The sequence below is a fragment of the Talpa europaea genome, assembly GCF_964194135.1.
Source record: "Talpa europaea genome assembly, chromosome: 2".
NCBI lineage: Eukaryota > Metazoa > Chordata > Mammalia > Eulipotyphla > Talpidae > Talpa > Talpa europaea.
The window spans coordinates 92757716-92781260 of NC_140068.1; the positions used below are offsets into that span (position 1 = coordinate 92757716).

At 51.6% G+C, this 23545-nt stretch overlaps 1 protein-coding gene across 2 annotated transcripts in view; it reads right to left on the reverse strand.

Moving 5' to 3' along the window:
* Positions 1-16080: 16080 nt before the first annotated feature.
* ZFAND3 (zinc finger AN1-type containing 3) overlaps positions 16081-23545 on the reverse strand; it is a gene marked incomplete at both ends in the record, with an annotated part of 297840 nt that continues 290375 nt past the window's right edge. For both annotated transcript variants that reach the window (XM_084256965.1, XM_084256964.1), the window contains one exon: positions 16081-16235. In XM_084256965.1, coding sequence (XP_084113091.1) covers positions 16081-16235 — 155 coding nt within the window. The remainder of the gene's footprint in view (positions 16236-23545) is intronic.

Genomic DNA, 23545 nt, shown 5'->3' on the forward strand with positions numbered 1-23545 from the left:
CGCCAGCTCCCTCTATGCCCACACCCCATGAAGCGGCCCCAGGTGCACGCGACAATGAGGCTGGCAGCTGCGGCCTCAAGGACAACTGGATGTGGGCCACAGCTCCCCCTCACGGTTCTCTCCAAGCGGAGAGGTGCCCAAAATCTCAGCACAGGAGACCCCGTCACACCCACACCACCCCTGGGCAGCGGCAGGGGTAGCCTCCTTACCAAGTCCCCTCCCTGTTCATTTCTCCTGCTCTGAACTCAACCCCTGCTGCCGTGGTTTTCTTTCTTTGTGTCTTTCTTCTTGTACGGCACCAGCTCACAAGGTTTAAACTGTGGGTGTCATGGCCCTCAGCTTTCTCTTACTCAGCACCCCATCCTTTGCCTGTGCCCCAGGATGACGCGATGCCCACCCTGTCCCTGAATACCCAGGTGACTCTGATGGGGCTCGGGACCTGTGACTCCGACCCGGACATGAGAATGCCTGCACCACCTCTGGCCTGTGCCACCTCAGGAGCTCCTGTCATTTAAAACAGTGCCCTCCAGGGAGGCGAGTGTCACCCTCCCAGTCAGTGTATTTCTTTTCTAAACCTAAACTCAGGACTTGACAATTTCGCTGTTGACTTCCATCTGGGGGTTTTGGCCTAAGATGGAGCCGATGTCAAGGTCATTTTGAAACTTGGTAATTGTGAGCCACCCTCCTAATTTTGATCATCTGACATGTTTTACGCATCAACAATTTGTTGACTAAAATGATTTACATAACAAATCCAGAGCCCTGCCATCCCCGTGCCCTCGGTCGGTACCATGAGTTGAGTTCTGGCTTCAGCGAGGACATTTTATTTTTAATTATATTTTATTTTTTAAACATGTTTTTTTATTTTGGGGGGGATGCGGGGGGAAGGGACTCCCTGGTGGCGCAATGGGTTGAGTGCAGCGCTGTGAAGCTGTCTGCAGCCTCTGCAGTGCAGGTTCGATTCCCGGCCGGCCAGTGAGATTCCCACATGGCATGCAGACCTCTCCTGCCTCGCCTGCTGCGCCCCACAGCAGTGTCTTTCGTCAGTCTGCCTGTTCTGTTCCCCGCTCGGGCTCTGGTGAATCTTCTCATCCCCCCCACACACCTCTGGCCTGTACCCCAGTTCTTGTATAAATTAATAACTCTTTTTTAAAAATCCCTATTAATTTTTTCACAATATAGGACTTCTCCCCTCAGATGTAGTCACCACAGTTTTCCCACCACCAAAGTGCCCACAGTCATCCACTACCCTCCACCATTCTCTGCTCCCCACTTTCTCTACTCACCCCCTCCATCCTCTCCTGAGTGTCTCAGATCAAGGGTCAGAGGCTAGGACATAATCTAAGTGCTGGGACATAGCAAGATCAAAGAGCATAAAACAGATAAATGTCCTGGACCCAAAGAGGGTGACAAGGTGACAGACAACACTCATGTAGGGAGTGTGGCCCTGCCTGCATGTTCCTGTGGAGGGGAGGACTAGGAACAGCTCACAGGTAGACTTGGTGGTCCAAAGAAGCTTCCAGAAAAGGGGGCAAGGCCCTGGGTGTCAGGGACCAAGACTCAAGCCCCCCTGGAGGAAACTTTCTGGGAGGAGGGTGAGCCAGGGAGAAGGCCTGTGGTGCAGCTGGGCTGGGGGCGGGGGGCGGGCAGGCTGACACTGAGCAGCAGGCAGGATCGTGGGCAGGACCCCTGGGCTCCTCTATGAGCGAGATGGGAGACAGTGACAGTTCTGAGCAGAAGAGGGGCCTCTTTGAATCCAAATGTTAACAGGCTCACCCCCCAACCTCACTCCCAGTGTTCCAGGAGTGAGGAAGGGAAGGGGAGCAGTGGGGTGCAGAGGGTTTTGTAGCAAGGGAGGCGAGATGGTTCCTGTTCATGAGCATGGACTTTCTTTCCATTTATTTGTGTCACCTTCCATTTCTTTCATCAATGTCTTATTGTTTTTATTGTACGGGCCTTTCTCATCCATGGTAAGTTTATTCTTTCTTGATGCAGTTGTGAATGGGATTGTTTCCTTCATTGCTCTTTCTGGTAGTTTACTTTGGTGTATAGAAAGGCAACCAATTTTTGTATATTTATTTTGTATCCTGAAACTTCACCAGATTTATTATTTCAACAGTTTTTTGTTTGTTTGTTTGTTTGTTTGGTGGGGTAAGTCTTCAGGATTTCCTCCTTCTAAAATCCTGGCATCTACAAACAGTGACAGCTTTACTTCTTCCTCTCCAACTTGGATGGTTTTTATGACTTTTTCTTGCCTAATTGCTCTGGCTAGGACTTCAAGTAGTATGTTGAATGAAAGTGGTGAGAGTGTCCCACCTTGTCTTGTTCCTGATCTTGGAGGCCTTCAGTTTTGCACCATTGAGTGCAACAGTAACTGTGGACTTGTTCAATTTGGTTTGCTAATACTTCACTGAGAATTTTTGCATCATATTTATGGGGGACGTTGGCCTGTAATTTTCTTTTCTTGTGCTGTTCTTGTCTAGCTTTGGTATCAGGGTGATGCTGGCTTCATAAAGCAAGTTTGGAAGTGTTCCCTCATCTTTGATTTTTGGGAAGAATCTGAAAAGTCTAAGTATTAAATCTTTGAATATTTCATAGAATTCTCTAGTGAATCATCTGGTCCTGAACTTTTATTTCGGGGGGAAGTTTTATTTTTGCATAGAAAACTGGGGTGTAGGGCCTCCCCGGTGGCGCAGCGGTAGAGCGCTGGGTTGCGAAGCAGCCCGCAGCCTCTGCGGCGCCGGTTCGATCCCCGGCTGCTCCCCGGCCACCGGAGGAGGGTCCCACATGGCGCGCAGACCTCTCCTGCCGCCCGCTGCTCCCCTCAGCAGTGTACTTCGGTCCTTCTGCCTGCTCTGCTCCCCGCTCTGGCTCTGGTGAATTCTCTCACCCTCCCACGCTTCTGACTGTACCCAGTGCTTGTATAAACCAAACAAACAAACAAACAAACAAACAAACAAATAAATAAATAAATAAATAAGACATGCCTCTAGAAAATTAAAAAAAAAATTAAAAAAAAAAAAAAAAGAAAACTGGGGTGTAGGCCAGAAGTATGCGGGGTGAGAAGATTCACCAGAGACAGAGAGGGGAGCAGAACAGACAGATCTACCGAAATACACTGCTGAGGGGAGCAGCGGGCGAGACAGGAGAGGTCTGCTGTGCCAGGTGGGTAGCTCCCTGGCAGGGGATCGAACTTAAGCCATGGCAGTGATAGCTCTGAGACATAACCCCTCGGCTACCAGGGTTGCCCTCAGGGTAGGTTTTTGATGAGTTATTGGCCTATTTAGATATCCTGTTTCTGATTCAGTCTGGAAGATTGCAGGCTTCTAGGAATTTATTCATTTTTTTTTCTAGGTAGTCTAATTTGTTGCTGTGTAATTGTTCACAGACCTCAGGATCCTTTGTGTTTCTGTTGTATCGATTATTTCTCCTCTTTCACTTCTGATTTTATTTACTTGTGTCCTCATTCTTTTTTTCTTGGTAAATCTAGGTAAAGATTTGTCAACTTTATCTTTTTCAAGAACTGGGCCTTCATTTCAATGATATTTTGGATTGTCTTTTAGGTCTTTTAGGTCTCTTTCGTTTATTCTCATTTGGATCTTTGTTATTTCATTCTCTCTACCAATTTGTTTTGTGGCTTACTTAATATGTGTCTACTCTGGATAATATTCCATGAGCACTTAAGACTGTCTATTCTAATGCTTTTGGGTGAATTGTTTTGTATTAAGCCCATCTGGTTTAATGTTTTGTTTTAAGACTGATGTTTCCTTATTGATTTTTCCATCTGGATGATCTGTCCATGGATAAAAGTGGGGTAATAAAATCCTCTACTGTTACTGTATTGCTGTCAATTTCTCCCTTTAGATCTGTTAATATTTGCTTTATATATTTAAGTGTTCCTATGTTGGGTACATAAATATTTATAAATGTTATATCTGCTTATTGGATTTATATTTTTGATGCCATATTTTACATCCTTTTTGTGTGAGACTATCCCTTAACTAATTGATGAGTTTTATTTAGTATTATTACTTTTGTCTTTTAGCCTTTGTGCCTTTACCAGTGAGATTTTTTTCTTTCATCTGTTTTTCTAATTTCCACTTAGTGACATTTCATTTCAGCTTAAAGAAGACCCTTTAATGTTTTTGTTTTTTTTTTATAAAGACAGTTTAGTGTTGATGAATTCCTTTAGCTTCTGCTTGTCTGGAAAGCACTCCTTAAATTCTTATGATAACCTTACTGGGTAGAATATTCTTGAATTTTTTTCCTTTCAGTATGTTAATGTATCATGCCACTTGCCATCTGGCCTACCAAATTTCTAATGAAAAATGAAGTGATTATCTTATGGAGGTTACCTTGTATGTAACATACTATTTTTCTCTTAATGCTTTTAAGATTCTTTATCTTCAATTTTTGACATTTGGATTATATGCTGTGGTGCAGATCTCTTTGAATTCATCTCATTTGGACTCTGTGTGCTCCTGGGGATGTTTCCTCGCCCAGACTGGAGAAGTTTTCAGTCATTATTTCTTCAGTCAAGTTTTGTTCCCCTTCTTGCTCTCGTCCCTGGCACCCCTATAGTGTGACAATTATTTGGCTGAATATTGTCCGGTAGGCCTCTTCAGCTAATCTTCAATTTCTTAGAATCATCGGTTCGTTGTTGCCTGTCTGGGTGAACTGCTCTGCCCTGCCTCTGAGCTTGCCTGTCTATACTTCTGCTCCACCATTGATGTTCACCAGTCCAGCCTGCTGTTGTGTGTGTCACTGCAGCTGTTGTATCCTCCAACTGTGTGACTGCTATCTGGTACTTTCTTATATTTCCTTGTTGCAATTCTCACTTGGTTCATCCATTCATCTTCTGAATTTAAGCATCGTTATGGCCATCACTTTTAATACTTTATCAAGTAAAGTACTTAACCTCCATTTTTTTTTTTAAAGATTTATTTATTTATACGGGAACCGGGGTACAGGCCAGATGCGCGGGAGGGGGAGAGGACTCACCAGAGACAGAACGGGGAACAGAACAGGCAGACTGACGAAATACACTGCTGAGGGGAGCAGCGGGCAAGACAGGAGAGGTCTGCTGCACCACGTGGGACCCTCGCCAGCCGGCCGGGATAGAACCAGCGCTGCAGAGGCTGCGGACAGCTTCACAGTGCAGCGTTCAACCGCCTCCACCACCAGGGGAGGCCCTTACCTCCATTTCTTGAAGGTCTTTTTCTGAGGTTTTATCCTGTTCTTTACTTTGGAACATACTCCTCTGTTCACTTCGCTTGACTCACTGTGTTTCTTTGTTTTGGACAAAACAGCTGCCTTTCTTAGTCTTAAGAGTGGCTTTTTATCATTCAATGTTGCCCAATTGTTTGGTTGTCTCTCAACCTTTGCAGTTGTTGAGGCAACCTGTTTTATTCTTGGTAGATCTCACTGTTCATGTAGCCAAGACCTGTTAGTGTTTCAAGGTGAGGGATATATTTTAGCACCTAGTGTCAATCTGATTGGAGGTCAAACCTGCAGGTCTCTGTTGTTAAAGTATGTCAATATGTATGGTCCTGTGGAGTCATAGTCTTAAACCCTGCTGACCTCAGGCCTGGCAAGGAGGTGACATTTGCAAGAATCAGGGTTTTAATTCCTTTTGTGGGTCCTGTCAGTGAACTGTAGCAAGGCCAAGGGTGGGTATAAAATCAGTGCCCCCCAGCCTATCTTCACTAAGAGTGCTTTCTGCTGAAGCCACATCGAGTAGGGGTAGGGCTACCTGGTGACTGGGGCTGCAAGGCATGGCCAGTTCATGGGCCCTGGCATGACAGAGCACGTTAAAATGGCAGCCACCAGCTCCTGCTCCAGCAAGATAAGATGAAAGTGCAAAAGTGGTGCCTCCCAGTGTGTCCGTCCCAGAGAAAGTTCCACCAGATCCTTACCCTCCTGGCAGAGGCTTGCTTACTAGCTAAATGCATCTCCTTCATATGTGGCTTACCTGCTTTTCAAATAGCTACTTTGCACCGGGTCCTGGTGGGTAAATCTGCACACGTGCCCTTTAAGAGCCGACTCTGTTCTCCACTGCCCCTCGGGCCCCCTAGTCATAAGCTCTGGTTTTCAAAACTAGATTTTGGGGGGTCCTCTCAGTGCAGGTCCCATGGGTCGGGGCAGGATATGGACAGGAACCCTCACTCTGGGAGACACTTCATATTTGTGAAAGTCCTCAGTACGTGGGTTGCTATGTCAGAAGTTGGGTTTCTCGGTGAAAACACATGGCTGCTCCCCTAGGCGTGCTGGTGTGGTCCTTAAGTTCCTCGCTGTGGGGACCTTTTCAGAGAGAATCATCCCATATGCAGCTATATGTTTGTTGTATCAGTGGGAGGAGGTGAGCCCAGGCTCTTCCTACACAACCATCTTGAACTGCCTCCTCGAGATTTTATGATGTGGGAGCCAGAATGAGTCAGGCACGCACTGTTAATTTCAGTTCAGCTCAGGGTGTAAATTGTTTGGGTTTGTTTTTTCGGAGAGTGGTGCGGGAAGAGTTGTCATCGCGGGTTGTCCTAGCAGGGCAGATCATCAGTTTCGTTTCCACAGGTTGGCATGGCTACCAGCACAGCGTCCCTCAGGCCTGCGGCGCATGGGAACCATCTGGGAACTCGAGAAAATACTACATCCGACTGCCCCTACAGGGTTCTGCTTCAGGGAGCCACTATGGCTGGCCCAGGAGCCGCTGAACTAGCAGCTTGGAAACCTGAGGTCAGAGCATAGGGTGGCATCTGGACAGGGGCCAGAGTTTGGGGTCCCCAGTGTCTGGTGCTGGGAAGTCAGGAAGAGGTAGGTAAGCATGAAAGAGATGGGTCCCAGAATGAGCCCCGGGGCCCCTGGTGAGTAGAGTCTGGGGCGATGAGGATGGCACAGGTACCGAGTGACCAGAAAAGTTCTTGCCTGGACACGGGTTGGTGGCAGCCCCCAGGGAGGGTGGATCCATGTGTCACATGTGCCGATGGCTCCAGTGAGATGAGGGCCGAGAACTGGTGGGAATTACGGAGTTATCCAATTCTGGCAGTATCTGGTTTTTTGCAATTGACCACTTTTAGGACAGTCTGATGCTGGTTATGAGCGACACGTGGGTGTTTATAATCCTTCATTTTGCTGGGGATTGAGGTCAAACTTTAAGTACAGCCTTTGCCTGTCTCTGAGCGTCTTGGCATTTCTTCTGCTGACAAGATTTTCCCACCATGATCTACGGTGTTCTTGCCACATGCATGCCCAGGGTATACCGCCCCCCCCCAACCTGTCTTAGAAGGATAAACTCTTCTGAAGCGGCTCCATGTCTCACTGTCCCTTCCTCTGGGACCACAGGACTTTCAGGGTGTCCTTTCAGGATCTATTTAAATTTTTAAGATGAAAAGTCTTTGACTTTGAGCTCCAGATGACAGACTGTTAGTTTTGGGGGCCACGTGGCATTCTTGACTAAATGTAATGTGCAAATGAGTGAAGATGAGCATATGTTCTCTGTAAATCATTAGCAGTGACCAAAAAAAGAGTGTTTGAAAAAATAAATAACCAAAATGGTAGGGGATGCCAGAATCCCAGGAAGCAGTGAAAGACACGCAGCAGAGGGGTTGTCTGCAAAACCCCGGTGGCCTTCGCTGGACACTGACACGCAGACACGACACAGCAGACGGAGGACACGACAGAGCACCGCGAAGCATTCATGAAGTGGCCGTGTGGGCTCCTCACATGCTCCTACACAGAGGCCTTGACGTGTTGCTCTTCCGTACAGGCCCCTTCTCAGCTGGTCTGTTCTGTAGAGGAGCAGCGAGGCTCAGGCAGACGTGTGGGTTACGAGTGACGTCGCCTCCCTGAGCCTCAGCTTTCTCGTTGGGCAAGTGGCTCTATAGTAACGCTTCCTGGCCCGTGAAGATCAAACAAGATGGTGTGTGAAAGGCTCCCAGGACAGCACCTGGCATGAAGTGGGTGCGATAAATGCCAGCTGTTCTGCTAACACTACTCCTCTGGCCCTAAAGCAGCGGTCCTTGGCTTGCCTTTTTCGTAGTCTAGAAAGTTCTAAAACCTTTTCTGTGTCAGGTGCACTTCCCCCAAGCCCCAGATCCTCTGTGCTCCTCTCCTCGCTGCTCCCAGCTGTCTCTCCCATCTCGCCTCAGAGCATCCTGACCCACCAGGGGGTGAACACCCCACCTTGGGGTGTAATCCCTTTGAGGGTGGGCAGGGTCCTGGGGCAAAATGCTGACCTTGAGCAGCTGTTGTGGGGAACCCCCAGCAGGTAAACCTGACAGGACACGTGTTTAGGGTGCTGGGAATAACAGACCCAAGCTGGGGTGAGCTCTTTGGTGGAACTGGAAGGACACGCCTGGGCTGACAGGGGCCCAGAGGTCAGTGGGGCTGGGAGACAGCACAGTTCTGTGAGGCCCGGCCCGATGCGTTGGGATCCCTCCACACTCTAATGATGCAGCGCTGGTAACTGCCCACCGAGAGTCTGGCGGCAGAGGCACTCTTTGCGTACTTTTTGAAATCTGCTTTGCACTGATGACCAGCCAGACCTTCCCTGGCCACTACAAACTACAGCCAGAGGGTCCTCTGGAGCTCTTGGCTGCTCCCTGTTCAGGTCAGTTTTACCAGGGGTGGGGCCAGCTGAAGTCTTGCACCTCTGCCTTAGAGAACTGCTGCCCTCCAGACCCCTGCTGGCTGTCTTGGGAGTCACTGGTGCAGCAGAAAGCAATTGGATGCCTCATTGCCTCTGCCTCCCAGCGCACCTCATCTCCCTCATCCCTGCCCCCATGACCCCCACCCCAGCAGGCTTCCGGGCATCTGAGGGGTGCTGTCTCCTGGCCCTGCTGGTCTCCGGGTCACTGCTGGTCAAGATGTGTCTTTCCAGCCACCAGAGGGCCCATCCCAGCTCGGGGGTTGCCCCGGGGCCCATCAGGTTGAGCTGCCGGGGTGACTGGCAGCTCCATGCTACCCACTCCCCTGAGCGCTGTAAGTACCCCGAGGGCACAGACAGGGGGGCTCCTTGTGGCCTAGCACCTTGGCTTCAGGGCAGCAAGACGTTGCCTTGAGGTGATTCACATCAACTCCACCTTTATACAAGAACAGTTCAGTGGCATTTAGTGTATTGACAATGTTGCACAAACACCTGCATCTGGGTCCAGAGCGGTCCATCGCCCTAGACAGAAACGCCGCCTCATTGAACCGCCAGCTCCGGGCAGGAGCCGCCTTCTCTCTGGATTGACTCCTCTGGACGCTCCATTTGGATGGACGGAGGCGCGTGGTCCCCCGCGCTGGCTTCTTCCCTCGGCGGAGTTTCCAGGCTCCTCCGGCGCCCACGCGTCCTTGGCTGTGTCCTCCCTTGGCGAACCCGGCGCTTCCCCTCCAGCTGCCCTGGAAAGGCTGCCGCGCACGTGTGGCCCGGCTTTCGGCTCTCTGGGGTGCATGCTGAGAGTGGGATCCTCTGGGTCACGGGCAGTTGTTTGGTGTCCGCACCGCGCCTGTCCCCAGCAGGCAGCAGGGCCCGGGGCTCCAGGTCTGCGCCTGCCCCTGGCAGCGGAGGCCACGAGCCAGGCCGGGCGCCAAGCAGGGGTGGGGGTAGGGGTGGGGGTGGGGGAGCCCAGCCTGAGCCAGGAAGCGCCCCCCCACCCCCCTGCGATGTGTGACCCCAACCGACCTGTCCACGCCCTCAACTCCCTCCCAGGCTTCATGGGGACTAAAGTTGGTACCATTTGTGGGCTCCCTTGAAGAAAAATAAAAAGCGACTATCAAGTTAGATTCGAAGGTGCGGTGACAGAATTAGAAGTCACAACGCAACGCATCACACATTTTTAAGAGCTGACAAATGCCCAACCGTCAGAAGTATCCAGAAAACCAGCAGCGGTGTGAGCGGCTCTAACGCCCCCGAACCCCTCGGCCCTCCACCGTGCACCCCTGAGCCCCCTCCCTCGAGAACGCTTTCACCACGCCAAGTAAGAGTGAAAATATTCTGCAAAATGTCCTCCAGCACGGCTGACCGAGCTCGCTTTCAATTATTGGTAAAGGGCCTTTCATCCCGCAACACACTCGGCGCGGCCGCGGGGCGCGAGGGCGGCTGTCAGTGTGGGGAGACCGTGATGCGGCCCGGAAGGCCAGGCCGGGGCCCGAATGCCTGAAGGCGCCTCGGGCTGCGCGGCCCCACGCGCGCGGGAGAATGTTCCAGGGCCCAGAGTCCAGCCCCGCACGCTTCAAGGCCGGTCCGCCCCGCGGCCGCCGGCCCCCCGCGCCAGGCCCCGCAGGCCGCGTCCACGCAGCGACCCCCTCGCGCCTCCTGGACGCCACCCCGCCCCCAGGGGGCCTCAAAACCCCACCTCAGTGAGGGATAACTGCAAACCACCCAGATAGCCCCCCACACCCCAAACTAATTGTGGCCCCCAAACTACTGGCCCTTAATTCCCCTAAGTGCCCGCGTGGCCCCAGCACCCCCAGCAGAAGCGGCGCAAGTCGGGGGGCGCGGCCGTGGAAAGACGGGGGCTCAAGTAGGCCGCGCAAACCTCACCCCCCCGGGACGCGCGCACCCCGCGCCAAGGCCTGGTGTGCGAGGGGCTCGAGCTAAAGCTTCATTTCAAGGTCAGTCCACCCCGGCTCCCCACAGCCCTTGGGCTCCCCCAACCCCATCCTCACACCCCTGCTTCCCAGACAACTGAGCGCTTCCCTGGGCGCCCTGGCTCCGCACCAGCACCAGGCCCCGCCTCACCTGTTTCGCCCTCTTCTGGGTCACTGAAATGTCTGTTTCAAACAAACGCACTTTTTTTTTTACACTGATGTCTTATTTGGCTCCCCTATATTCCTGCTACAAGTGAAACCATTCTATATTTTTGTTTTTCCTTCTGGCTTATTTCACTGAGCATCCTTCTAGCTCCATCCATGTTGCTGCAAATTGCATGTGTTTATCTTTTTTGAATGCTGAGTAATATTCCATGGTGTATATGTACCACAGCTTCTTGATCCAGTCATCTCTTTTTGGGCATTTGGGCTGTTTCCAGGTTTTACCTATTGTAAATAGTGCTGCTATAAACATAGGAGGGGGTGGGGGAAGCAAATATTGTTTAAAAATAAAAATAAATAAAAGTGCAGGGAATTAGACACTAATATGTCGGATTAACTTTATAGAACAAACCAAAAAAACCTCTTGTTCCGACTATCACCTCACTACTGCCATATCCCTGCTTCCATTATAGCAAAACTCCTTACCAAAGAGGCTCCTGGAGCCGGGCCCCCCAGTTCCTCCTGGCCTGCCGCCTGTCTGGGTGCGGCTGCCTTGGGCGGCACCTGCACTAGCGGCCACTCCCTTCTCTTGAAATGCCGGGACTCCGCTGCCCTCATTGCCCACTGCCTCTGCCTCCTTTGAGCTCCCTCCTCGTCTCCCTGGACTCATGGCACTGGGATGCCCTCTACACCCCCCTGCCTCGGCGGCTCGGCCAGGCCGGGCACTCCCAGTAGAGCAAAGCGCTGGAGACTCTCTGGCCTGGAGGCCTCCCTCCGGCCTCCTGCACCTTTCCCTGAGTGTCTACACCTCAGCTGTCTCTTCTGACCCAGCCCCAAAGGGTGGGGAGTCCCCTGCCAATGGCAAATCCATACCACCTGTTGTTTTTCAGGCCAAAATCAGGAAGTCATCCCGGACCCCTTTCTCTCACCCACGTGGATCCCGCCTGTCAGCAACTCCAGTGCCTCTATCTTCACCCCAGAACCCCGCTCTTCTCACCAAGCGGCCCTACTGCCTGAGCTCCAGGTCGCCAAGTGAGTAGCCTCCTCCGGGCCTCCAGTTTCCAGCCCTGCTGGCTTTCAGGTTCTCCACGAACACTGACCCCCTTCCAATTCTCTTTGCACTTTCCTTGCATTTCCTTAGCTCCCTCCCCAACGTAGGCAGCAGTTACCCCCAGCCCCTGGAATGGTGCCAAGCATGGGGCAGGTGACAGGGCACCACTGCCAGGGCTCTGGGCAAAAATGTATCTGTCTGGTGGGGCTCAGGGGGTGTGGTCCAGGAGCTTCTAATTTTGGGGCCTTGTCCTGATCATTACCCCTTCCCCGTGGGCACCTTGTCACATGGAGCAGAACCCTTTCTTCTTAGTTTGGGACACCCTTCCTCACCCCATCCCTAGTTCTCCTGCTGCCTGGGGGGCCTGTAACACTTGACCCTAAAGACCATGCCAGTGCCCCCTCCCCAGGGGGTACAGAGTATCTACCATCAGCAGTGGCCCTCCTGCTCCCAGAACCTTTAACAGCTCCCCCCACCTATACTCTACAAAGCCCTGCAGGACAGGACAGGACTGCAAGGAGGAAGTGGCACAGGAGGGGCCCAGAATCACTTGCCCAGCTGGTCTCCCAAGTCCACGAACCCAACCAACAAGGCTCCCCGCCACTGGAGAGCTCAAGGTTCTGGTCTCATCTGCCCAGAGCTTTTAACCCCCCAAACTTGTGAGCCTTGTGCTGCTCAGCCTCCCCTTCACATCCTAAGGGGGACCCACTGGTGGCTGTAGGCCCAGCCACATCTGTATGCCCCAGGAATTAGCACACTTACACCACACACACACACACACACACACACACACACTCTCTTTCTCTCTCTCCCTACCCCCCCCACCCCCCTTCTATTACGGTGCTCCAGCATTAATTGTCACCAGGTCAATGTTCATCATTACTTTGTTGACATGATTTGAGCATGAATGTTCTTCACGACTGAGTGACATAGGTCTATGCTTCCTCTTCCCTCAGTATTTTTTGCTAGGCGTTGTCTGTATTTTTATTTGCTTAATTTTCTGTCTACCTCAGATTCAAGCCCAAACCCTCTGAGGGAAGTGAGAATCAGGGGGTACAGATTCCTCAGCCCCCCCATGGGCCTGGCGCCCTGCACTGCGCAGTGGACGGGGCCTTGGCCGGGCCGGGCAGCCCCCACCGCACTTGCTCCAGGTTTCCAGGACTCTAATTATTTTTCCTCTCTTCCTGGTGCTCTCTTTTAGGACGTTTTGGCAATGGCTACAAAAGAGGCAGGTCTCACAGCCCCCTGCGGTCTGTTCTTGGGTATTTCCACTGCTCTGGTGCCTACCAGGGGTCCCCCACTCAGTGAGCCCCTTCTCCAGAGCAAGCGGGCTCGGGTCCCCAGCTGACAGCAGCCTGAAGGCCACTTCCCACTCCCAGGAGTGCCGCACTGGCCCCAGCCCGCACTGGCCCCAGCCCTCACCGCTCCTTCCTGCCAGAGGCTGAACAAAGCCTCCCTGATCAACTGGGAGGTGCTGAGGCAGGAGGTGGTGCTCAACCCCAGTGCTCCCCAGGCGCCGGTGAGCCCCGGCCCCCAGCGCCCATCTGCTCGTTCACCTCCACGGCACACCTGTGATTTCCTCGGGGACTTTGCGCTTTGTCTTCTTGACAAGTGCGTGGTCAACATTTCCGCCTTAAAGGCTGAGGGCTGCGTGCCAGTGCTCTGCTGTGACCCACCGCGCCTTCGGAGAGGTTACGATGCATTAAGTGCGTCTGCGCCGAAGTTCACGAGCATCTGCCAGTCCGATCCTCCCTCCGGGGAGCCTTCTTCGTCCTTGGGTCCATCTGCATCGTGGACACGCGGCCCCTGCCCCAGAACCCACGAACACCTACACCAGCTGGGCCCTCAGATGCACCTTCTCCCCGGAGCCAGGGCCCACAGCCCCCATGGCAGGGCCCCACACAGAATCTAGGGGAACAGCTGTTTAGCCCGGCCACTTCCCGCTGTGCGACAATGCTTAGGGGTTCTCTGCACACAGCAGCGCCCCATCTCTCAAGCTTTTGGCAGGGAGACATTTCCTATTTTTCTGACTGTATCTTCTATGTGGCTGGCACTCGGGAGAACTGGTGAAACAGAGAAATCCAAACTTTCATAGGATTGGTTTAATTTTTTTTCAGCAGGAGAAAAAGAATAAAATTACAAGATTCTTTTAATATTTTCACAATGTTAAAACTAAAACTGAGCGCTAGGCTATGTGTGTAAGTAAATCTAGAACACAAAGGGGTTAAATAAGATTTTCTCTTTTAAAGATACAAGAATTTAAGCTTTCCTTACATTTAACAAACTTCACAGAACAGATACTGCAGGGGAACAAGCCCTTCCTCCCCCCACCCCCCAGCTCTACCATCAGGAAGTGAACATGGGCTGTGACTCCTGTGCGCCCGCCGCGGGGGGGGGGGGGCCCCCCCCAGAGCCTGCTTTCCCATCGCTGCCTTGAGGCAGTAGCTGGAGGGGCCTGAGGGGGGCCGGAAGGGCGAGAGGGTGGCTCCTTCAGGATCAGAGCTTGGCAGGGGGGCCTCGGTGGGGCGCCTCACTGAGGATGGCCACGTACTGGCCAGAGTGTCGTGGCTTGACAACAGTGGTAAACACAGGCAGACCTGGCCCCTCTGCCCTGGGCTGCCCTAGAGAGAGACACTGGTCTGGGTCCTGAAGCAAGAATTAAGGCTGGAGATTTTGCAGCGGATTCCACTCTGGTGGGGGCGGGGTGGGAGGAGGAAGTTAGGAAGAGCATGATTTTGTATTTCGGATCAAAAAACATTTGCAGTTGCAGGCGTTCAGCTGATAATTTGCGGAGAGTTGAATTGTTTGTTGTGGTATAAAAGGGAAAGTTGCTGGGTGAAACTATTCCAGAAGCCTGGGTGTGTGTGTGGGGAGAGCCAAACTGCCTGTATAGGACTCCCTTCCCCTCCCCAACCTGCAGATGGGGGCTCTGGGGCCACTGAGGTCCGCTCAGACTTTCAAGAGACTCTTAATCCTGTCTGCCCCCCCAGTCCCACCTGGTTGGTAATGATTCCTAACAGCCCCTTCTCCACCGGCCTGGCCGGAGCCACTGCAGCTATGGAACATCTCTCTGCCCACATGAAGAGGCACAGGCTGAGAAATATGCCCTTCCCTCCCAACCCCCCCGACCCCCCGCCAGAGCAAGTGTCTCTCTAGAAGCTGGTCACAGACCGTGGTTCCAGTGAGAGCGAGCCTGCTGTCCCTGGGAATACGCCGCCTCCCCGTACTAAGCTCGCTGGGTGGGAGATGTGCACCGGCTGTGCCTGGACTACGGGGCTGCACAGAAAGGAGGGGCAGAGGCCACGGCATCATCCTTGGCCCCTCCAGGGGCTCAGCAGGAAAGGGCGGACTCTGGGCAGCAGCTTCCCTCGTTGATCCCCAGCGCGTCTACTGATTCCTGTTGGCTATGAAACGTCTTTTAAAAATTCCCAATATAGAAATCTAGCTGCAGAGGCCAGTGTGTAGACCCCAGTGCAGCTGCTGTGCTGCAATTAGCCTTATTTGATCAACTGCCAGACCCCTGCACTCGGCAAATGGCAAGCAGAGCCGGCGGGCCGGGGTGCTCTCCCGGTTGCTTCTCCTGACCATGGATCCTGTGTAGAAAAGGTGGGTCTCATTCGTGGACTAGTCTTGAATGGAGCTAATTTTCAAAGTGAGGTTATTGTTTCTCTTCATGGGATGAGAGAGTTTTTTTCCAAAGCAAGTCAGGTAAAAAATTTTCCTAAGAACCGGTCCCCCCACCCCAATTTCCAGCTCTGTGGGAGAGCGAGGCCACCACCCAGCCCAGCCACGTGCCTATCTCAGCAGCCTCCTGTGGCCAAGGCACGCATGGCCATCAGGCATCCTGGCTACTGGGACTAAGGATAAGTGAAGAGGTGAAAGGCCGAACATCAGAGTTTCTGGCAAAGCCATGTGCGTCGTGGGGACTGTAACATCAGCTTCTACTCCTCTATTAACTCAGAGTCTCCATCTGGAACACTTTCCGCTTAAGGCTTTTTATAAGTTTGACTCCAGCAGTGACAGGTATGTGTTGTTTTAAATCCACTAGCCATGCTCAAAAAAAATATTCTTCATGTTTTAATTTATACAATGGCTAGCAGGCACCTTAGTAACCAGCCAGAAATCAATTTCAACCACCATCAACCCCTAAACTACAGTACCAGGATGGCTGGCTAAAGAAAGGAAACGGACTGGCTGTAGTCTGACGCGTGCCCAGTACAAGGTGTCTGGCTGACTTTGTCCTAAATAAGGCTAACATTAGTGAACTAAGAACAGCGTCACGTGGCGGCCGTGCCCGGCCTTCAGGAGCACCCCTCCCCGATGCGCTGGCAGGAGCGCCCCACTTTCCGGTCCAGTTTCACCATTTTCATGATGGCTTCCTCTCGGCCACGGCCCATGTGGTCAAACGTGCAGTCGTGCTGCTCGGGGAGGCGATGTAACATACAGAAGACGTAGCCTGCAGCCGCGGGAAGAAGCACAGAAACACACGGTCAGGGCGTCCTCCAAACACCCAAAGCCCAGCTCCAGCCTGGCCCAGGGGACAGGAGGGCGCCTCAGTGAGCGGACAACAGTTACAGCAGGGCACCCCCTCCGCCTTCAGCTAGAAAGCCAGCATGTCCATGCCCCACGGCTGCCCCTCAGGCCGGCCACATGCCCTCGGGTCGTCTGAGGGACATGATCCCTGCCCAGAGGCTGCCTCTGCATTTGATGCTGCTCCTGCCCTGTCCTGAAGAGGAACTCCGAAGGCACCTGCTGCTGCAGTGAGACATACCCCTTCCCTAGGAAATGAGTGCGTTCTGAACCCCTTCCCTCCCAGCCGCCCCACAGGCAGGCGTGCACGGAGCTGCCAGCTCAGCACTTTCCCTGACCAGGGCAAAGGACAACCCCCACCATTCCTAGGAGGGAGAGAAGGAGCAGAAATGATTATGGCTTAAATGACAGCCCACCTCCTCTACAGCCAGGGCTGGGGGGATAGGGAGGAGTGATCAAACCGTAACCCGCAAGGGAGTGGAAGCTCTCAAAGGAAAATGGATTATTTCAAGTGCTGGAAGAGGTATCACAAAGAGAAAAGAATGGAGACGTGAGCTCTAATCACAATCTCAAAGGAGGCTGCTGCTTCTATCTCCACCTGCTAGTCGAGGCTGAAGCCCCCACACGCAGGGCTTCCCACTTGCCCCAGCCCTCCCAGAAGCGGGAGGCTGCAGCACAAGTCCTCCCTTTATGGAAGAGACATCACAGTGAGAAAGTGGTAAGGCTGGTGGAACAAAGGACTGCAGAGAGGCCTGGGAGCAGGAGGATGTGCAGAAGGCCCTCGGGGTAGGAAACAGGGAGAGACGTCCCTCAGGGAGTCAGCAGAGAGGCTCAGAGGATGAAAGGGAACTACTTCTGGTCAACTTCTAGGAATACTCATAGACGTGTGCATGCGTGTGGCAGATGTCCCCTGAGGCCTGATGTCCCCTGAGTCTCCTGACCCCCCCTTGGGAAGGGGAGAGAAGTTCTGGGCTGGGCAGACACCTGGCAGTGGCTGGCTGGACCACCACCTAATCCTGGTGTTTGTAACCGGCACACCCCACAGGCCTAGACAGGTCCACCAGGTTGAAGGTGAATCCAAATCTTTTTCTAGCCCTCCTCTCCCGATGCACCCGGGACAGGCCTCCCGGCAGCTGTCCACACCAGTGCTCTCCTCACTCATTGCCCAAGCAAATGGCATTTCTTCTCTGAGACTTCTTTTTTTTTAGACCTAGATCATGACAGCCATACTAATGGGTAGCCACCCCTTTGCAAGCAGCTCCCCATCCTCAATTTCTTTTCAGAGATGAAGGATGGAAGTTATGGCTTTAGAACAGCAGAAGTTGTAGAAAAAGACTAACCAGGATAGACAACAGTTTCAATAGCCTTAACTTTTAAGATTAACTTCACCCAGAGAAAATTTCTCAGCGACACAGCCCTGCTCGGAGGCCTTGAACGCACGCTGCACACTGGCACGTGCACACCTCCTCGGGGCCTGAGCGACTGGACCGATCCTGGACCATCCATTGTGTGAGAAAACACGTTATTAACTGCTTCCCAGGGAGAGCAGGGCAATATGTTTGACTCTAAATTGGGATTGGGTTTAAGGAAAAGAACAGAGATGAAATTTTTGTCTCCCGAGAAGCCAAGCTCCCACTTGGTCCAAAGCAAAGTTAAGATTAATGAGCTCATGTGTTATATTTACTGATAAGTTCATTACTCTGAGATATTGGATACCAGTGGTCTTTCTCCTCAAGGATTTCACAGCGAAAGTGTGGATGGCTTCAATGTGCATCCTCCGTCTAAGCGCGACCCTCTTTTTGGAGCTAAGTCCACCTAGTGGGGAGAACCTGCTGCCACGTTGGGGCCCGAGGAGGGGGACATGAGGACCATGCAGAAGAGTCCTGTCCTGTTTCTGTATCTTCAGCATCGACAATGAGGGGCGGGAGGGCCCTGATGCCCCTTTCCTTCCCCTTTCTCTAAGACACTGGAATGATGCAGGGGAAGGTCCCGGGGGCTCTTTTCCTTCTGATGAATGGTTCTGGCTGAATAAAAGTAGCAGGAAGTAACAGGAAATAGATCACCCCTGAAATTAACTCAGCCTGGCTCAGCCTAACACCTCATTAGTCAAAGGCAGACTGGGGTGGAATGAGCGGTGCCAGTTTTGCCCTCACTTTGCCCAGCTTGCCTTCCGCCACTGGGGAAGCCAACTCGGCGGAGTTGAGTCTCAGGTGGAGAAGAAAACAGGGAGTGACAGCCAGAGCAATTCGTCAGTATTCTCTCTACCCACCCGAGGACTTTCCATCCAGCTGACAACACCTCCTTTCTCTCCCTACGTTCCGTGCACCTCTGTCAGACACACCTTGATGCTTGGCTTTGATTCTGAAGGTGAAAACCACTAAATGGCAGCTAAATCTTGGGAGCAGAGCTGGTAACAATTAGAATATATGGCATAATAACTCACTGGGGAAAAGTCTGAAGGGGAAATTTTGGAAGGCTGACTTCTCAAGTTGCTGTACTGAGGTTATTAAATGACATAAATTAAGCTCAATTCCCTTTCCTGTCAGGATCACTCACCAAGAGGAAGTTACACGCGGGAACCTGCCCCACACGCTGAGTAGGTATTACCCAGGACAGCAGCCAGCTGGTTAAATGCACTCCAGCGTGAGCAGTGGGGGGTGGACTGTCCTGAATAAGGGAGGGCGGGTGGGGAGTACAGTGGCTGGGGGTGACTCTTTTTTTTCTCTTGGTAGCCACAGGACCGTTTCCAGGAACCACTGCAAGTGTCATGAACTTTCAATTACCCTAAGTGAATTCTGGAGACCACGCTGGGTACGAAGAGAGAGATGAGTCTAGGCTGCTGGAGAAGACGATGGTTCTTAATTTCAGTGATGAACACAGTTTTAAAGCCCCAGAGGATTTCCGGCCTCCCTCTTGGCTAGGCCAGCCTCAACTTCCTTCACCCCGTTCATCAGAAATCTATCGGGCCTTCCCCAAATGGTCAAATAAGGCAGTGTCCAGAGGGGCCTGCTCTGCGGACGGCCACGCAGGCTTGGTCTTACCACCCAGGCTCCCATGTAATTACTGTTTCCCAATTAAAAAAGGTAATATATCAAAATTGAATTCACTCACCCACATACATATACAATCCACTTTTACACTCTCCTTATAGGTTAGCTTCACATATTTTAAAAAACAACTTCAATATAATTTTGCTTATACTGTCTGTACACCACACAGTACTGGGGGTGGGGGAGGGTAAGGAGAGAGAAGGGTAGGAAAATATCTTAAAAGAACACTGACTGCCCCCCACCAAGGCGTGTTTTTTTTTTGGTGGTGGTTGTTGCTACATTTTAAAAGGACAGGCTTATTAGAAAAAGGAGAAAGGGAAGGAGAATCGCCTGCATAGTCAGAGGCAGGCAGGAGACCCAAAGCAAATTTTTCTGAAAATAAATTTGCCTGCTAAATGTAAATCTAAGCTCAGGGCCTCCCCGGTGGCGCGAGCTGAGCACAGCGCCGTGAAGCTGTCCACACATCTGCAAGGCGGGTTTGATTCCCGGCCAGCCAGGGAGATTCCCACACGGCCCGGCAGACCTCTCCTGTCGCGCCCGCTGCTCCCCTCCGCAGTGCTTTCGGTGTGTCTGCCTGTTCTGCTCCCCACTGTCTCTGGTGAATCCTCTCACCCTCCCGCGCCTCTGGCCTGTACCCGAGCTATTGTATAAATAAAAAATAAATCTTTAAAAAAAAATGTAATCTAACCTCAACCCTCTTCCTTGCTGCCTGGCCCTAAACTGGTTGTCCTGTTCCTGGGAGCCCTGGATTGTTGGTATTCTGGAGTTGTTTTCAGTAAATCTACACAAAATACACAAGAACTTGTGTGGGCGTTTCTCTGCTCTTCAGCGCTGTAGGGCAATCTGGTATGAGCCATTGATGTAAAAAGGAGGGAGAGGAAGCAGCTCTGTAAGCACTGTGTTATGGCCACCCTCGTCCCTCTTCTCCTGCCATTACCTGGCTTCCCACAGACCATGCTGGGCATGGGAAGGGGGAGCTGCTGTAGAAGGTGGTACCAGCTGGCCCCCTGCCAACTGAGCTGGATGATCGCTAGATGGTCTCTGGCAGCTACAGCATCAGTTTGAAAGACCTCCTTCAACTGAGTAGTCCGCACTGGGAAGGGAAGACGAGGATGCCTGACCAGAAACCACGGGGGCTGAACCATCCTGGGGGCTTATCCAAGCTTGTGGCTATGGACGGCAAGAGACTGGAGGGTAGGAGAGGGTACAGAAGGTTCCCTGACCCTGTCACCATCAGAGACACAGGATTGTAGCACAAGGCAAAATAAATAAATAAATAAATAAATAAATAAAATTCAAGACCTATCTAGCCTTCTGTCCTGCAAGAATCTCATGTGAATGAGAAATGCAGAGGCAGCATTCAGGTCACTCACCCCGACTTGAAAGGTGGGGAGCACTCTTGTGGGAGAACAGACGCTGCAATGAAAGCCACTCATGGGTAGAAAGGAACACATCAGGAGGGTGTGGCCCTCCTGACGCTTGTGGCCTCAGTAAGTGTTATGTCCCAACCACCTGAAGATGCCCACACCAGATGGGCTCTAAAAACCCATTCCCAGCAGAAAATGGCACTGAGGTTCATTTTCCCAAAACTCGTAAAGATCTGACATCAAGTTTCTAAAAATGTTTGTTCAGGGGGAACCAAACTTTGACCTGACTCTTCAACTTAGAAAGTTAACAATTGTAAGTCATACAGTTCCATTCAGATGCTCTCACTCGCAGGTAAACCTCACCTCTGTTCACACAGTGAGGGGCCTGTGGTATTTTGAGACTAAACACACATGGAAAAATCTGCACAAACACCATCATGAGGGAAAGGTGACATAGCACCCAACACCTTGCTCTAAGTGCTGTGAAAGTCCTAACAGTATTTCCTGTTGTACTTGTTTGTTTACAAAACTCAGCAACAATCACTGCCCAAGAGACACTCAAAAATCTCACCCAGAGCCTGAAGAGAAAGGGCCATTCTGTCTCTCCCCACAGTGCTGGCAGGCAGGGTCCTGAGCATCTGAACCAGGTAACTGCCTCAACTGCCATTCCCTTCCCCCCACTCCTTCCTGTCCACACATGCACGGGCCACGAGGAATGAATACTGTATGGTGGGGTGGGGGTGTGGAAAATGGGCGGAAGAGGAGCTAGAAGGAGAGGGAAGGAGCCAGCTTGACATCCTGAAGGCAGCGGAGTCCCTATCCTTGGCTGAGGCCCTGTTCCCCAGGTCAGCACTTCCCTCCAAACCATGAAAATTGTGCAGGCATTGATACTCTTTTTCTGTGGCATTTCCTAAAGGAAGGCAAAGAAAGTGATGCCAAAATTCACAGCCTGGGTCCTTAATATTTTTATTCAATCCTGGCCAGATAGAAATGTTGCTTACCAGCTTTATCATGGGAGTAAAAAGCACCATTTAAAATTGGCGAAACTGGGGGCCTCCCAGGGGCACAAGGGGTTAAGACACAACCTATGAAACTGTCTGCAGCAACTGTAGCACGAGTTTGCTCCCTGCTCAAGGAGCTACCCACATGGCACAGCAGACCTCTCCTGACTCACCCACTGCTCCCCTAGGCAGTGTATTTCGGTCAGTCTGCCTGATCTGTTCCTCACTCTGTCTCTGGTGAGTCCTCTCAAACCCCACACCTCTGGCCTGTACCCCAGCTCTTGTATGCATAAATCAATCTTAAAAAAAAAAAATAAAATTGGCAAAACTGGGCAGCTCTGGGTTCTTTTGGACTTTAATTAATTAAACATTTGTTTTCTTACAGAACCCACTCTTGTAGGAACCTCCAAAGTGGCTGTTTCAGTCAAGTCGCAGACCAGGGTGGGCCTCAGCTCCAGTTGCTAGGATGTTTTTACTGCACTTGGAAGAAATATTTTACACTTTCTTGCTCACTGAAATTTCAAATTGTCAAAGGTTCAAGCAGAACCTAGAAATCTTGACAAGCCTTGGGGACCAAGGTACTGTAAAATGATCCACTGATGTGAAACCTGAAGTGGCAGCGCACCCGTGTGCAGCCTGTGCACACGCAAGTCTGACCCAGGGTGCCCGCCCCCCAGCCTGTGCCATCTGCAGCCTGGGAGTGAGGTCTTGTCAGTATGTCCAGTTAGGAGGAAAATCAGAGACTGCTCCCACAGATGTAAACAGAGCTCCCAAAGGTTCCTAAGAAACCTAGGTAGCAGATCCTCTGCATCTCAAGTCTGCGTCAATGAGTATCACTTGCTACCTAAAGTAACTATTTGAAAAACAAATGCCAAATATCCCTGGACCCTGTGTCTGAAATGACCAGACAGGTTTGCTAGAAAAATGTGATCTCTTTTTTCTAGCAAGGTAAAAGTTTCTTAAAGTTCAGGAGAGCTCACTGACCGCATAGCTCATCTGTTAAGTACATGCTGGGAGCAGCAGGTGACTGTAGGAAAGCTTGTTGGCAAGCCTGAGCCATTTATACTACTACCAGCAGCAATCCCTGGATTATACCACATCCGCTGACCAAATGCCCAAGGCGGAATTTGTAGCTCAGAAATGTATTAAAGGATCTTAATGCATTTTATTTCATCAGGCCCTTGGAACAGGCAAGGCGGCTGCAGGTGATTCGGGAATGGAATGTGCCTGCTTTACATTCTCCTCTATCCCTGGGCTTTGCATGACAGAGGGAAAGCATCCCACTCCAAGAAACAACAGGATCTGACTCCCTGACACAGTGATCGGTTTGGCTGTGGGGAGAGAAGGGGCAGATGGACAGGCCAGCTGCACAGGGCACTGGACCTAAAGCTACAGTGAATCACCACTGGTGATCAGTCTGTGTTGCAAAGGGAAGTTGCAACTTAGAAGAGCCCACTCTAGTCCTCAGTAATCTAATAAAACCACACAGAGACAGTTCTGAAATAGAATGATTTGTTTTTCTTACAAATGAATTAAAATATCTGTGAGATACAAGCTAAATGTTAGAACAAAAGGCAGTGTCACCAAAGGCAGGTACAGCTTTGTGCAGTGCGCTCCTAAGGCAGCTGTTTGCACGCAGCAAAGGCCGCAAGAGCAGTGAGCAGCAAAGGGAAGTGGTGCACACTTCATTTTAAAAGCATCAAAAGTCACCACTCCAGGTAATCTGTCTTGTTGCGTCTCCAAGACAGCCCCAATCCCTGCAAAAACGAATGACCCCCTTCTTCTTCTCTGAGCTAGTGGCTGTCCTGTCCCAGTAAG